This window comes from Trematomus bernacchii, unplaced genomic scaffold, assembly GCF_902827165.1.
Source record: "Trematomus bernacchii unplaced genomic scaffold, fTreBer1.1, whole genome shotgun sequence".
NCBI classification, from domain to species: Eukaryota; Metazoa; Chordata; class Actinopteri; order Perciformes; family Nototheniidae; genus Trematomus; species Trematomus bernacchii.
The window spans coordinates 16,205,259-16,220,665 of record NW_022987689.1 but is presented as its reverse complement, the minus strand read 5'-3'; the positions used below and the strand labels follow the sequence as shown (position 1 = coordinate 16,220,665).

The window sequence follows — 15,407 nt, the reverse complement described above, 5'->3', positions numbered from 1 at the left end:
GAAAACACGATTAAATATTGATGAAGCTCAGTGCACTTTACCCCACCTGGTAACTGGAGACATTGCCCTGACCGTGAGGCTGACAGCGTGGCGCTGCTCCTCCAACGGGCCTCAAACAGAATTCCATTTTTAACATAAATGCCTAATGGGAACATCTCAAACTGGACCGTGTTGTTTTCTTCGCAGGTTTTTATATATTCAGTTTTCACGTCTCGCCCCTGCTGAGCCTCGTGTGATGACGCTTTTCAAAGAAGTTCTGAAATGACCTCCACAATGGCGGGACAAATTCCTTGCAGTTTCCCCGGCCTGTGTTGTAATTGGACTCACAGTGTGTCCTGTTATCTGATTATGCCTCTGAACAACATTTCTGAACAACATGCGTAGCCAGAGGTCTGTGTATAAAAAAGAGGCAGAAATAAGTCGCTATGGATAATCAGCAGAAGAGGAATCTAACTTTTCTCACCATCGGACTGATATTTATGCTGAGCGGCATTGAGTACGGTAGGTGGAATCTGACAGCTTTATGGATTTGAAGACGTGAGATAAAAAGCTCATTAGATTAGAATCCGCCTGGCATTTTGTCTGATATTTAATAGAAATATATGTTTTTGTGGGTAAACAAAGCTTGTTGTTTACACATCTTCCCTCTGTTTCCCCCTCCATCCTTCTGTGGTGGTCAGCCGTCATTCTGCCGACAATATGGAGGTATCTGCAGATTTTGGAGGCCCCCCCCTACTTCCTGGGCCTGGGTCTGTCTGCCTTCAGTCTGAGCAGCCTGCTCACCGGCCCGCTTTTCGGATTGTGGTCCGACCGCAGCAAGACTACAAAGACCATCATCCTCTTCTCAAATCTATTTGAGATCGTCGGTGAGTAATAAAACACGAGACAAATCACATGATGACACAGAGTCAGAACTTAGGAGCCATTGGCATGACTGTAATGGTGTAAAGTAACTAAGTACATTTACTCAAGTACTGTCCTAAAGTACAATTTTATTTTATTAGCTGAAACATTAATTCCATTAAAACATATTAACTTTTCAATGATTATACTCAGTGCTAAAATATATGATTCTGAAATGGGCCATTCTATACAATGAGTGCCTTAACTTGTTTGTTTTTTAAGTATAAAAGTATATTTTGATTCTAATAATTGAAATATTTGACTTAAAAACCTTAATTGCATGACTTGTATTGGAGTACTTTCTACATTGTGGTATTTCTAAAAACGAAAAATAGAGTACCGACTCTGCTTTTTACAAAAAACTATCAGCGGATCAAAAGGTAATTTGGCTTCATAACCTGGGTAAAAAACACCATTGCTATCTGTAGTGGTGGGGTTTTTTCAAAATGTCTTCACTCTGAATTTGCATTACTCAGCCTGATGATTTTTCTCCTCAGGTAACTTCATGTATTTTCTTGGATACTCAAAATGGCTGTTGTTAGGCAGTCGGCTTGTAGCAGGTGACACAAACACACACACACACATGAAAGAAAACTGAAAGCATGTACAGTATCCATGGTATCAGCATGTGGAGGTGTAACACGAGGCCTCCCTCTCAGGTGTTGGTGCGGGAGCGGGCTCCTCCATCTTCAGTTTCCTGACTCGGAGCACGCGGCCGGACGAGCGCGCCGGCATCTTTGCCGCCATCATGGCATGCCGACAAGCCGGCCTGCTTGTGGGTCAGTTTCATTTCACCCCCCTCTGTCTTCTGAGAGATGTCAGTCACTGGGGAGGATGTGATATCTTCTTTGATGTTCACTTTCAACTCTGAGGAGACTTTCAATAAAATCACTAAGGTAGTGGACCCTGTCTCCACACATCCTCTGTTTCTAAAGTTTCTCCCCCTGTCTCTCCAGGGCCGGCGTTCAACCTGTTCCTGCGGCTGTGTGATTTCAAACTGGGGCCCTTCGTTGTGAACAAATATACATCTCCTGGGGTAACAGCATCCTGATAATCAGTAATCTAATGGCGCATTTCCACTGCAGGGCGTAGCACGGTTTAAGCGTGCCGTGCCAAACCCGGACCATTTTTTTTTGCTTTTCCACTAGGTGTAGTTCCGGCTCAGGGCTACTTTTTCACCTTTTTTCTGGCCCTCCAAAATCGAGGTTCTTACCGGGCCATCAACCGGGCTGAATATGCTAAACTAGTGATGTAAACACTCTCGACTGCTGAATGGTCAGAGAGAATCGCTGGCAAGGGGGCTACAACTACAACAACATGAACATATTTGACCGTGATTTAATTGTAATACACGTTTCAAAATGATGCCAAAGTAACAACATACTGATACCGGTTAGTAAAAACCATACAGACAGACGGCAGGCGAAAAACCTTTTAAAATGCGTGTTTTCTAAATGGAGATCGGCTAAGCTAACGCAGTATATGCTCCGACCGTCCACACTCACAACAACGGCCTACAGGTAAGGGATAATGTGCAGCGACGCGGTCATTATGGGGAAAAGAACACCGACAGGCAGATCAGGAGCCCGACGCGAAGCGGAGGGATCTAGATCGGCATGAAGGCTGCTTTTCGGCCAAACTGTATACAGTTAAATCGAACGGACTTGTTTGTGCAGATGTGAGCGTCCTTAACAACGGTCAATAAATCCTTGACAGCGGTCTGTCTGTTCTGGATTAACAACGTGTCACGTGTTCTGAATTGACCAATCAGAATCGAGTATTCAACTAAGCCATGTAATAAACATAAATAAACAACCCAGTCTCACGGCATTTCGTGTTTAATTTAGAAATTAATTTAATCTATTGATTCGTGTTCACCAACACGATTTTCACCTTTTTTTCGTGTCACACAGAACGATTTGAAAAGCAATGTATTTCTATTGGTAGTGTGTTTCGTGCCTGCAACACGTCTTTTTGTCCGGTCGGGTCTTGGAAGACCGGAAGCTGTGTGGTTCATAAAAACATGTTCTTACTCAATATCTTACCCTAAGCCTAACCCTATCCCTTTATTTTAAATTGTATAATGTCTGAGTTTTTTTGCCGTCCGCGAGGAAAAGAAATGGGGCTCAGAGCCTCAGAATACTGAAATCTGTATTTTATGTCATCTTTTTTTCCTTCTAATTTGTTATGATTTGGTGCAGGCACGAAACATACTACCAATATAAATACATTGCTTCTAAAATCGTTCTGTGTCAGAATACTTAAATCTGTATTTTTTTAAATGTCTTTTTCCTTCTAATTTGTTATTATTTACATTGCTTTTAAAATCGTTCTGTGTGACACGAAAAAAATGGTAAAATCGTGTTGGTGAACACGAATCAATAGATTAATTTCGTGACTATAACACGAAATGCCGTGAGACTGTGTTGAAATAAACCAGCGACTGTACTCGCCATGACACAGACAGTCTGTGGTTTGTACTTGTTTAACTTTTGTCTAGTTTCTGAACAGATATGAGGAGCTGTGAGCTCTGAGTGTGTGCTAACAGCTAACGGCTGATGTTGGTTTTGTGGTTCGCATTGAAAATTACGTCACGGCTCCGCCTACACTGCGTTACTATAGTTACTGCCCCAGCTACTAAACTGTAATGGAAACGCAGCATAAAGTGAGCTTGTCCTACCAAGGCCTAACTATACCGTACTAAGCCGTGCGAGGCCCTGCAGTGGAAATGCGCCATAAGGTTCTCCGAAAGCCTCATGAATACAGAAACAACAGAAATAGTCCCTCTGCATTATGCCCTCCTACTGTCTCACATGTATTATATCTTCTTTCTTTGTTCTGCTCCGAGTAAGAAGAATACAAAACTCCTGCAGTGATACTCAGGCCCATAACAACTGGCATCGATCTATTTCCATCTCAGGAGCCTTTGAATAAAACACCTGTAGGACGGATGAGGCTTAAATGAGATAAAACAAAGCTCCTTCGACTACTTCCATTTTCCCACATAATTTGACACCGCACGACACGTCTCTTCATTGCACTGTGCCAGGGTTGCTTTATATTTTGAATTCTCTCCTCCACATGTCAAATACTTTAGCTTTCCTCATAGTGTTTTAGGATTTTGATATTGTAAAAAGCAGCGGAGTAGCAAGGTTGGGGGCAGGGGGGCTTTTGGATCTCCTGCTCAAAATGATCTCTCAAAAGTAGGCCTAATGAAGTTTTTACGTTTTTAATATACCCTGCATTTTTTTCGTGTCACACAGAACGATTTGAAAAGCAATGTATTTCTATTGGTAGTATGTTTCGTGCCTGCACCACGTCTTTTTGTCCGGTCGGGTCTTGGAAAACCAGAAGCTGTGTGGTTCATAAAAACATTTTCTTACTCAATATCTTACCCTAAGCCTAACCCTATCCCTTTTATTTTAAATAGTATAATGTCAGAGTTTTTTTGCTGTCCTTGAGGAAAAGAAATGGGGCTCAGAGCCTCAGAATACTGAAATCTGTATTTTTTAAATCTTTTTTTCCTTCTAATTTGTTATTATTTGGTGCAGGCACGAAACATACTACCAATAGAAATACATTGCTTCTAAAATCGTTCTGTGTCAGAATACTGAAATCTGTATTTTTTTAAATCTCTTTTTCCTTCTAATTTATTATTATTTACATTGCTTTTAAAATCGTTCTGTGTGACACAAAAGAAATGGGGAAATCGTGTTGGTGAACACGAATCAATAGATTAATTTCGTGACTATAACACGAAATGCCGTGAGACTGTGTTGGCCATATACACCAGTCATTTGTTTTAGTCTGCATTGTCTCAATTGAATTCCTTTATCAACAGCAAAATATGCTACCTGCGTCAGATTTGACGTATATCTCTTTTCACTTGACCTAGCCAATCTCAGTTGGAGAGTTAGCACAACACATAGCCAAAGGGAGTAACATTATTTATTAGCCTGAGCCTATTCAATTAAATATTATATGAATTTAAAACTCTATGCCTGAAATCAATCGCGGTGCTTGAGATTTTTAAGCATTGTAGCTAACCCAGCTAGCATTAAAAAAAAGATTTGTGGCGGGAATTTCTTTATTATTTAATGCATTTTTTCCAAAATCTCACATTAACACCTATGTGCTCCTGAGGTTGAAATATTTTGTAATGAATTTCCATAAAAGAAACATTCAATTTAAGCATCCGGTAGGATAGTTTCCATTGTTGTTCCCCTCTGTCTCTCTGACTAAACTTTCAAATAATAGAACAACATATTTATTACTGGGGGAATATTCTCATCTATTGGTGCACCCTAACATTGACATGGGTGGGTTGTTATCTTCCGTGTGTCATGTTTTATTCTGTCCTGTCATTTAGTTAGCAAGCTTTAGCTTGTCAGCTATTTATATTCCATGAGCTAACTAGCTTATATGAGCTAACAAGGTTATGGACTATTGACGCGTTTGTTCACAAGAGTAGTGCTAGTTACTAGAATATATTTTCAGAACAGGAATCAAAACATTGGATGAAATCTCATAATGGAAAATAGGGTTTTTGTCCTTGACAATTGTAACATCAGACATTTTTGGCCTCATTTTAAGTGGCTGGTATGGAAAAGGAGAATGGAGTGATCTTTTTCTCCTTTGCAAATTAGTTTTTTTCTAAACTGATTTACAGATTCTTAGGTATTTAATTAAGATATGTTTTATCATTCTAATGACCTTAACCCTTAGTGTTTACAATGTCTTGCATTGTTTTTAGTATATGGGGTTAAAGCAATGATATACTGTAAGAACATTCTTGTTTCCCCCCTTGTTTGCTCTCAGATCTTCATGTGTCTGTTGTGGGTGCTGCTTCAGTTTGTGGTCCTGGCTATGTACTGGGATGTACCGCCCCTCAGCTCAGAGGGGGACACAGTGATGCTGGAGATAAAACGAGAGGAGAATGATGAGGAGGAGGTGCCGCTAATGGGCTCCGACGATGAGCCGGTCCACACCTACAGAGCTGTCAACTCCGACCAATCCGATGCCTCTGCCTCTTCTGACATGCAGCCCGTCCACGGCCCCTTGTCGGCCCCCAGCCCCTTCAAGAACTTCAGCGCCAGCAGAGGTGAGCCAGCAGGTTTGACTGCCCGTCCCCAGCAATGACTGTCAGCCTTCCTCCGCCCTATTTGTGGGGCTCAGGTAGGAAGAGGTGTCACTGCCAATGCACATGTTTCAAATCAGCTCCATTGATTCTCTTTCACACACACATACTTGCACACACTTTCCATTCTCCAAGTCTCTCTATGGAATTCTGTGTGGCATGTAAGATCAGATTCCCAGTGCATTGATTGGAGCTGTGTGTGTGTGTGTGTGTGTGTGTGTGTGTGTGTGTGTGTGTGTGTGTGTGTGTGTGTGTGTGTGTGTGTGTGTGTCCTTTCTGTCAGAGTGTACATGCATATGTATGATGAGTGGTGTCCTACTGGATTAGTGTCATAGCAAGTTTACATGCAAGCAGTGATCGTGTGTCGCTATTGATTCACTTTTCATGTACTTTGTCAGTCCGTGTGTGTGTGTGTGTGTGTGTGTGTGTGTGTGTGTGTGTGTGTGTGTGTGTGTGTGTGTCAAGGCTTCAAATCGATTCCCTGACTCTTTGAAGATGTGGCAAAGGCATGGATAGCAGACTTCCTTTTTTATTGACAGGCTTGCTGTGGTTGACTTGTGGATGAAATGGAGACAGAATTGGTAATGTGGCCAACATTCTTCTTATCGATTTATTTTTGATTTGAAGAGAACTGGAAGATGTGTGCCTGTTAGCCGTTACAGTCTATCCCTCTTGAATTATTGATCTTCCTCGTCCTTTTGTGTAATATAGCAGGATCTTTGAAATTCAGACTGATCTTTCACGTTATTTTTATTTCTGTGGGAGTTAATGCCAACAACATGAGTAAAACATTTAGCTTGAATAAGTATTATAACAGTGACTAATGTTTCGAAGACAGGGTTAAATATTTTGTTAGATATTCTTTGGACACTTATGCCGATTTGGTGTCGCAAAGCTTTACAGTTCAGATCAAAATAAAGGCTGGGTTCAAAGATGGGTGTGGTCCAAACAAACGAGCTGGAACTATGTGCTAGGAAGTAAGGAAGGGTCCAGGCCCGAATTGGTGTCAAGGCTTCTGTGATCCAAGATGGTCCTAGTTCCTCACCAAATTATCCTCAGAGGTATTCTCCTCTCAAAAACCAACGTACACAGCAAGTACAACATGTTAGAAAACACAGAATAAAGCAGTTTAACTTGACAGAAAACCAGGATGAGTATTTCTCCTTTCTGAAGAAGCTTGGTCAAATTTCAAGGAAAATATCCCTGCTGATGTCATGGCTTTAACTTGAGGACCTACAAATTCAAGTTGACAAGTTTGTGTCACAGTAGGGGAGCTGGAGTGAAGGATGTGACAGTTAACTCAGAGGGTCTAATAAGGTTATCTTTTGGCATCATGTAAATCGTAGGATGTGTCGATAGTTCGGAAAAACCTAATATCTCTGAATCTGCTGTGGATATTTGAAAATCCGACATCTTTGTACACATGGAATAATACATCCATTAAAAGCCTTTTGAATAACCACTCCACTGGTTGCAAGATTGTTTAGAAGTCTAGGAAAAAATGTACCCTATACTTCTCCCTGGATTGATCATCTCAGAATGTGTTTTCCTGATGAGATTAGGGCCTCTGCTTGGAGTTTTTAACCCTAACCCTACAGCATAATGTTCAATTAGTATATCATGGTCAAAGTAAGAGTGAAATAGCCAATAAAGCGGAGTATGATTTTTGGTGGGGCGACCTTGTGATTGACAGCTCGCTAACACACAGTGTTGAACGTGTTTTGGTCTTACAACTTCAATCCTTTCGCAATATAGTTTCAGTTTTGAAAGTTAATGGTAACATTTTAGTTGCCCAAATAGGTCTTGTTCAGCGGTCAGTTGTACTTAGCTCGAACATATCAGCAAATGATCAACTGGTTCCAAAAAAGCAAGATGGCGACAACAAAAACTCAAGGCTTAAAACTGAGTCCATGAAGGAGAGATGTCTTGGTTAAAACATCCACACACACACACACACACACACACACACACACACACACACACACACACACACACACACACACACACACACACACACACACACACACACACACACACACACACACACACACACACACACACACACACACACACACACACACACACACACATTAAGATACAGTCAAATTACATTTGAACACTACACATGCAGTATTTTATGCAGTATAGTAAGAGACAGAACAGAGAGTACTCAGCCATAGTAGACCACACTCATCCAGCCATCTGGCATGTACTTCCAAATTTAGCAGCCCAGCTCATTTTTCCTCCTATCCAAGTCCATAAGGGAGTTTGTGTTCCAGGAAAAGCTGGGATCCGAATTTGGAATTCATAAAACAGAATATCTCATGTTATGAAGTTTTGGGGCTTTGAAAAATAGCAGAACTCTTACTTATCTCTAGAAAAAAGGACGGCATGATCGAAAGACTCATCACAACTTCAGTCTTAAGATTACTTTGAGATTAATACGTTTTTCTTTTCTCTTTAAACTTCTTTATCTCAACCGAACTTGCCATTCGAAACTTTCAATTCCACGGCACCACTTGATCTTCTTTTATGATTTTCTCTCCCTCTTTCTCTCCAGAGTTCCTGAGAGAGGAGGTGGTTGTTCTCCTCACGGCTCAGTTCATCACTCTCTTCAATCAGACAGCGCTGGAGGTGAGAGCAGCTACCGTTGAGATCCATCAGCCGGGGTTTCCAAGCATTTCACACAGTGTCACACTATTTTACCCTGAGTTTCATCCAAACTGCATCAATCTGAGCCTTACCTTGAAAGACCCGCGCCAGAAAAGAAAATCAAGTATCGCTTAGTGCTCAAAGTAGAAGTGATGTAAGTGAGTGTACATAATCAGCCTTTATGTCCCAGACGTAAACCATGAAGAGGTCTTTTTCTCCTCTCATTAAACCGTGGCCACATTAGTCACAGTGCCGACCCGGATTATACATCGATTTCAATATCAAAACAGAACAAATCTTCAGATCTGGACTGAATGAAGCGGTTGAAGGACCTAATAGTAAGGGTGGGGCAGAATAAATTGGTTTATGTAAGAATCAAGATTTTTATCTTCCAAGATGATAAGAAAAAATGTAATTGAAAACTATTTAGAAAAATAAATAATATATTTTACATCTTATTTTATTTAATTAGAAAAACAGATGAGTATCTGTATGTCAATTTTACAAATTAAAATGTAATTAATACTACCTTTTGTCTACGGCTTTAAATGAAATCAATCGGGCCAGCTTTGTTGTGATTTGTCAATAAATTATGTATAATAATTATTATTAATGTGTGCAAGCGCTAGCCAATAGAATCACAAGTGTTATGTAGTGATGTCATTACGTTAGGGAAGTAAACAAAGGAGTCCAATGGAGGTGTTTCAGGCAGGTGGGAGTGTGGGAGAGAAACTCCCTCTGGAGGGAACAGAGGGAGTTTAGCTTTTGCAGACCATTTGGATGCATACAAACCTATAACACACTTCAGGAAAGGGAAGCCCCCAAAAAGCAAAATAGGGCCTCTTTAAATCGTGACCCAAAGAATTAAAATTAGAATTGTGAGATAGCAAAATATTCACACCTCTGATTAAAAGATGCTAGTTTCAGCTGTTTTAAAAACATCCTCCTCTTAAATAAATCCCTTTGTCTGACTGCCTGAACATCTTCTTTCCAACACCCCCCAAGACCATGGTGACTCCTCTGACGCAGCGCCACTTCAGCTTCGGCGAGCTGGGCAACAGCCTGATGTACGGCCTGTGCGGGGTGGAGGTCATCCTGGGCTTCTTCTTTGTGCGCTGGCTGAGCCGTAGGGTGGAGGACCGCGCCGTGCTGGGCCTGGGTCTCATCATCTGCTGCACCGCCTGCATCTGGTGCCTCGTCTTCCTCTGCGACCCCCGAGGTGCTCACCTGTCCAGGAACACATACAAACAGCAATAGAGAGGCACACACAGCCGTGTTCTGTGCCAAATCCTTTTCTGTGAGGCTGTTGTTGGGGTGTGCAGCGCAGAGGAGACATATCTGGCTGAATTGAATGTGCTCTGTAAATGATATCATTCAGCAAGAGATCACAGACACACAGATCCTGTATGCTGGCCCCGCGTCTGTTGCAGCTCGTCATTTTTATCGCTCTGATTACAAGTGACAGGTGCTGCAGCCGGGGAGTCCGTATAAAAGGATTACAGTAATCTAATTAGACAAAAATGCTATTTCTTAAAGCATACCCTACTTTTGTTTGCCATTTGTTACAGTAACAGTTACCAACGTCGGCAGACACCTGATGAAAAACAAATTTTCTCGTGGACTGGCTTTTGGTGAAATTGCGTTTTGATCATAATATTACAGACTCCTCAGATCGTGCATAGACATCCAACAGTCTGAGTGGGCACACGCTCACACCAACATGTGCACGGTGCAGAGCAGCAGAGAACAAATATCTGGTGGCTGCCAGCTTGGCAGTGGTTTAGTTCTCAGATAGAGCTATCTGTGCTGGTGCCAGCCCACTGGTGGAAGGAGCTTAAAAACCCAGAGAAGGGATGGAATTCATCCGACACACACTTTGAATCCATATAACCGTATATTAGTCAACACAAATATTATAGTTTGATAGAAAGTGATGTACTTACTAGAGCTGTCAACGTTAATGGGTTAACGCTTGCGATAAATATTGAAACCTTAGCTTAGAGAGATTAACATTAACAGGGTTTTGAATATTTCTCAATTATTAGCATGAGGTCAGATGATTTTCCTGCAGTTAGCTAAAGCATCTAAAGAGCCGCTGTGTTAGCACTGTGTATAATATTTTTTTCCTTAAGCTGGCTACACACCAACCCGATTTTGGGAGTCAGAGGCAGTCGGGCATTCGCGGCGCCCTACTCAGGTTGGTGTGTCCCGCACCGTCGTCTCTTTACGGCACCTTTTCACACCTCGCGGGAGGTCAGAGAAAGTCGGCCCAAGCAATCACTCTGATTGGCTGTTCACACTACCGCTGCCTGCTGGTAAGGACAGTTATTGCCACTCGTCGACTGAAGTATTTGCGGTGTGTTCGTAGGCGGGCGGCGTAGCCTGACGTAAAAGTCGGGACGCCTTCGGTACGCGTTCTTTGGTCTCAGGTGGGTGTGTAGCGGCCTTTACACTGCCCTGCAATTCCCTGTAAAACCTGCGCTTACATTTTTGGAAGAAGGTAGGTGTGAATTTTTTAGGCGTTTCCAGGTTGTTTTTGTTCAGGGGTAACACAGCGGCTTTGTCAATGCTTAAGCCAAGTGATCCCATTAAGAGTAAATAGTAAGTAAAGAAGAGCAGGATTTTTGGGGGGGCTACCTTGTAGTTGACAGCGATCTGTCAATAAAAAGGTATTTTTGTCTTACAACTTTTACTCTTTCACAATGCATTTTCAAATGAAGTCAACATTTTGGCTGCCTATCAACTATTGAACATCTGGTTCCAAAAAAACAAGATGGCAACAGCAAAAAAAAAGACTCAAGGCTTTCAAACCGTATTCCCAAAACCAAAGTGGTGACCATTGATTTAGAACTACATCTGTAACAATTACATTCCTACATAGAACGTGCAAATATACAACAAATACATTAAAATACAGGCATACAGTACTTCACATGTGAAAAAGGTTGTAGTGCATATTGTGTATGGATTATGAACTACACTCCTACCTGGAGCCAAGTGTTGAAAAGTTATCTAACTTCATGCCAATAATTCAGAAATCATCCACACTAGGCTGAGATTTTAAAATAAAGTAAAAAACCTGTAATTGTTGTTACGGATGGTCCAATAGTCTCCAGTCAGTGCCAAATTAAAATTGCCATTTCAATTCATGGTAAACATCCGTTCTGGAATTAAATTGCCATTTCAATTCATGGTAAACATCCGTTCTGGAATTAGAGGAAGTTGAGGTCAAATTAAAGGGGGCCTATCATGCAAAATGCACTTTTGTACGTCTTCTATACATGAATATGTGTCCCTGGTGTTCCAGGGAACTCACCAAGTGTCAGAAAACACAACCCTCTCTATTTTCCTCCATACCCAAATCTCTAAAAACGGGGCTGCAACGGATCTGATACAGACTGATACAGATTTGAACATTTCTCTGACGTCAGGACGGAGGAGCTGACCTATCAGGGGAATGAGAGGTTGCCGTGGCATGGTAACAGCATGGTAACACGACGCTCGTAACTCGGCCCCCTCCTTTGCAGGGGGGCGTGGTCAGCTGCAGCGCATGCAAAGACAGGGTGGAGGAGAGCAAAATAGAGCGAAATGAGGCATGGCTAAAATGCATGATCTGTTTGGTATTTTGAAAAAGAAAACGTATAAATATACCTTATATAGGTATGACCCTACAATATATTATTCAAATACATGTATAGCATGATAGGTCCACTTTAAGTAAAGTGATTCATTTAGGTGAATGTTTTTCAAATAAGGTTTCCATATTGCTAGTGTTAACGTGTTAACATTGACAGCCCTACATTTATTAAATAGAGATTGACTGATATATTCATTTCTGTATGTAAAAGTTGGTGTTTGCAGTCTGTAAATATAATTGTTTAATGACATGTTCCCTATAATACGGGGCTACTACTATAATCAAGTAATAGCAGGGTACATCTCTCTGTCAGGTGGATATGAGTGGGAGCTGACGGCCTTCATCATCGGGGTCTTCCTCCAGCTGCTGGGGCTTCCCTTCGTGGCCGTGTCTCAGGTGTCGCTCTTCTCCAAAGTCACCGCAGAGAAAACACAAGGTTGGCTCTTTTTTACCGCTTCACAATTCAGCATATTAGATCAACAGATTGCTGCTCAGCATATGTAATGCAAAGAAACACTTATACACGTTTTTTTTTTGTGACGCTCACCACAGGATTCAGCCAAGGTGTGAGGCGCTCAGTGGGGGGCCTAGCCACCATCCTGGGGCCTCTGTGGGCAGGGGGGCTGACCAACAATTTGTACGTAATGCTGGGCATGATGCTAGCTCTCCTCATCATGATCACAGTAAGTACAACACAGATCATTTGACTTTTAAAAGCATCAGAAAGTTGGAAACATGAGGAATTAAAAGATTCCTTTTTTTCTCGCCAAGAGTCACATAAGAAGATTGACAACCTTCTTATGTCTTTACAGTAATTACGACGCTGGAGCGAACAGCTAGTTAGTTTAGCTTAGCTTAGCTTAGCAAGGCTGGAAACATGGGTTAACAGATAGCTTGGTTCTTTCCAAAGTTCAAGACAACTGGATACAGTAACAGCAAGGATATTGAAACCAATTTGACATGGTGGCCAACTGTGAGGTCATAACTTTGAGGTCCGTGAACAAAAATGTTTTACTTGAATGGTGAAAGTGACATTATGAAGATAATGAACTTCCCACTGTAAAATATTAAAATGGTATTGTCTCTGTGATGCCACCTGTAGGAGCCATTTTATGGGTGTTGTTGGTGTCTCAGTTTACTTTATTTATATTTATACTGCAATATTATTTTTGGACACTTGGTGGCGGGGGTTAGCTGTACTGGGTGTATAAAAGAGGTCATAGGTGACCGGAGAGGACGAGGACACAGGAGGAAGAGCACACCGATTCCACCAGCCCGGCAGATGCTCATACCACAACCTTTGACACAGTATAATTAAACCTTGGTATGTAAAGCAAAATAAACATCATTCTAAACTGCAGCAAAAGACCAGAAAATCATCTGTTTGTGTCTGCGTCTGGATCACTCTAAACCCTCCTGTGTAATGGCAAAGGATATAGGACATTGGAAGCTTACAATTGCCATTACACCACCAATTGGTTCCTGATCTGATTCATTTTATTCTTGGCAGTTTAACTTTTCTGGCTTCATGCGCCACTGAGCAACTGTCACACTGTATCCAGTTCTCTCAATCTATTCTATTGTGTTTGCTCTTTAATAACTACATTTAATCTGTGTTTAATGTCATTTTATATTGCCTGTGTATGCTTTGATGCTTTTATTGTTTTTTTGGAAAGCACTTTGAATTGCCTTGTTCTTGAATTGTACTTCTATACATCTAATATGTAAATTAGTGAGCTTTTAGAGGTCCTTTTTATATTATTTATTCTGTTTTCCTCTCTATCCAGTCTTTAAACTAAGGGGCTCCTGACTGTAGCTTCTCATTTAAAAATCCATCTACAGAACCAGCACATCTAAATCTCACTAAATAACAAGTCATATTTTGTTCATGCCATACAAATAACAAAGTGTAAAAATGGCAGTTTGTCGTTTGATTGTAAGTAATGTGCCTCACTATTTCTTGGCCAGGCACTGCCACTTCCTGCTGGAGCTTTATATATTCTTTTGGCAAGAAAGAAGATAAATGTAGTTCCCTGAATGTTTATATATTGCCTTTCTTTTCAAACTCTCAATGAGCTGGAACTGGCATAGTTCAGCCAGCCTGTTTCTCTATTAGAAACTATTTAAAGCTTTTCCCACACTGAAAAACAGTCACCCGTAAAACCCTTAACTCAGCACTCTGCTTATTACTAACTCATGACTCGGTGCTCTGTATTCTCTAAAGCCATCTCACTGTGTGCATTTCTCAGGTAATGACAGTGCTGTCCTACGACCGGCTGACTGAGCCCAGGGCGGTGCAGAGCGCCCAGAGCTGTGACAGCGGAGGATAGAGCTGCAGACAGACAGACGGACTGAAACTCTGCAGAGGGAACTGTATGAATGTGGAATAAAAATGTTCAAAACACATACCTTACACAGCCTGCCATAGAGGAGAGCACACAACTTAAACGTTTTATATGCTTTGCACAATCTCTCTGTTGTCACATTTGATTAGAATCTACCTTTGCACGTATATAACCATCAAACTATTAATTATACTTTACACAAGGGGGCACCATTGCTCTCATATTGAATATTCAGAGGGGTAATTGAAGATGAAAGCTATTATTTTTAAACTGAACTATTTATATTCCCAGGTGTTGATGAAAAGATAAGAGAGCAGCTTTTTTTTCCTTGTGACCCATGTACTGAGTTTTCATTTCTTGTCTTCCTCTAAAAAAAAATCCTAGTTGAAAATGAAACGGTTGACACAATGGGTGCAGGAGTGGAGTTGTCAACATCTAAGCAGCTCCATGTCAGTGCAGCTGATAGAAGAAGAGGGTCGAAGAAAGTGAAGCGCTATTTATTTGACGTATTGGAGGAACGTTTCTAGTGTTCATGCAGAGCCTTGAATAAAGCGGATATATGTTATCTGTGCAAATGAGGAGCTCCTGAATTAAAACCAAATTTAAGAAAAGCTCGTTAATTAGCCATCTCTATCGTTCGTTTTACTATCGGGGGAATTAAAGTTTAATTGCCTGTATTCATAATTCAGAACATGACAAGGTGTGACTTGTGTATAGTCAGCTGTTCTCTTGC

The 15,407-nt window shown here is 41.2% G+C and overlaps 1 protein-coding gene across 1 annotated transcript; it reads left to right on the top strand.

Annotated features, from left to right (window-relative positions):
- The first annotated feature begins 425 nt into the window (after positions 1-425).
- Positions 426-14,659, top strand: mfsd8l2 (major facilitator superfamily domain containing 8-like 2). The gene is made up of 11 exons (XM_034137098.1): positions 426-501; positions 681-866; positions 1,401-1,463; positions 1,563-1,682; positions 1,860-1,939; positions 5,722-6,004; positions 8,601-8,674; positions 9,698-9,911; positions 12,643-12,765; positions 12,882-13,012; positions 14,579-14,659. Exons 1-11 carry the CDS (start codon positions 426-428, stop codon positions 14,657-14,659), a joined length of 1,431 nt encoding a protein of 476 aa, XP_033992989.1.
- The last annotated feature ends 748 nt before the right edge of the window (positions 14,660-15,407 follow it).

Excerpts from the sequence above, each read along its gene's own strand:
- mfsd8l2 (XM_034137098.1), top strand. The coding sequence starts at position 426 with ATGGATAATCAGCAGAAGAGGAATCTAACTTTTCTCACCATCGGACTG. Across the intron at positions 9,912-12,642 it reads CTTCCTCTGCGACCCCCGAG|GTGGATATGAGTGGGAGCTG; the intron begins GTGCTCACCTGT and ends TCTCTCTGTCAG. Across the intron at positions 12,766-12,881 it reads CACCGCAGAGAAAACACAAG|GATTCAGCCAAGGTGTGAGG; the intron begins GTTGGCTCTTTT and ends CGCTCACCACAG.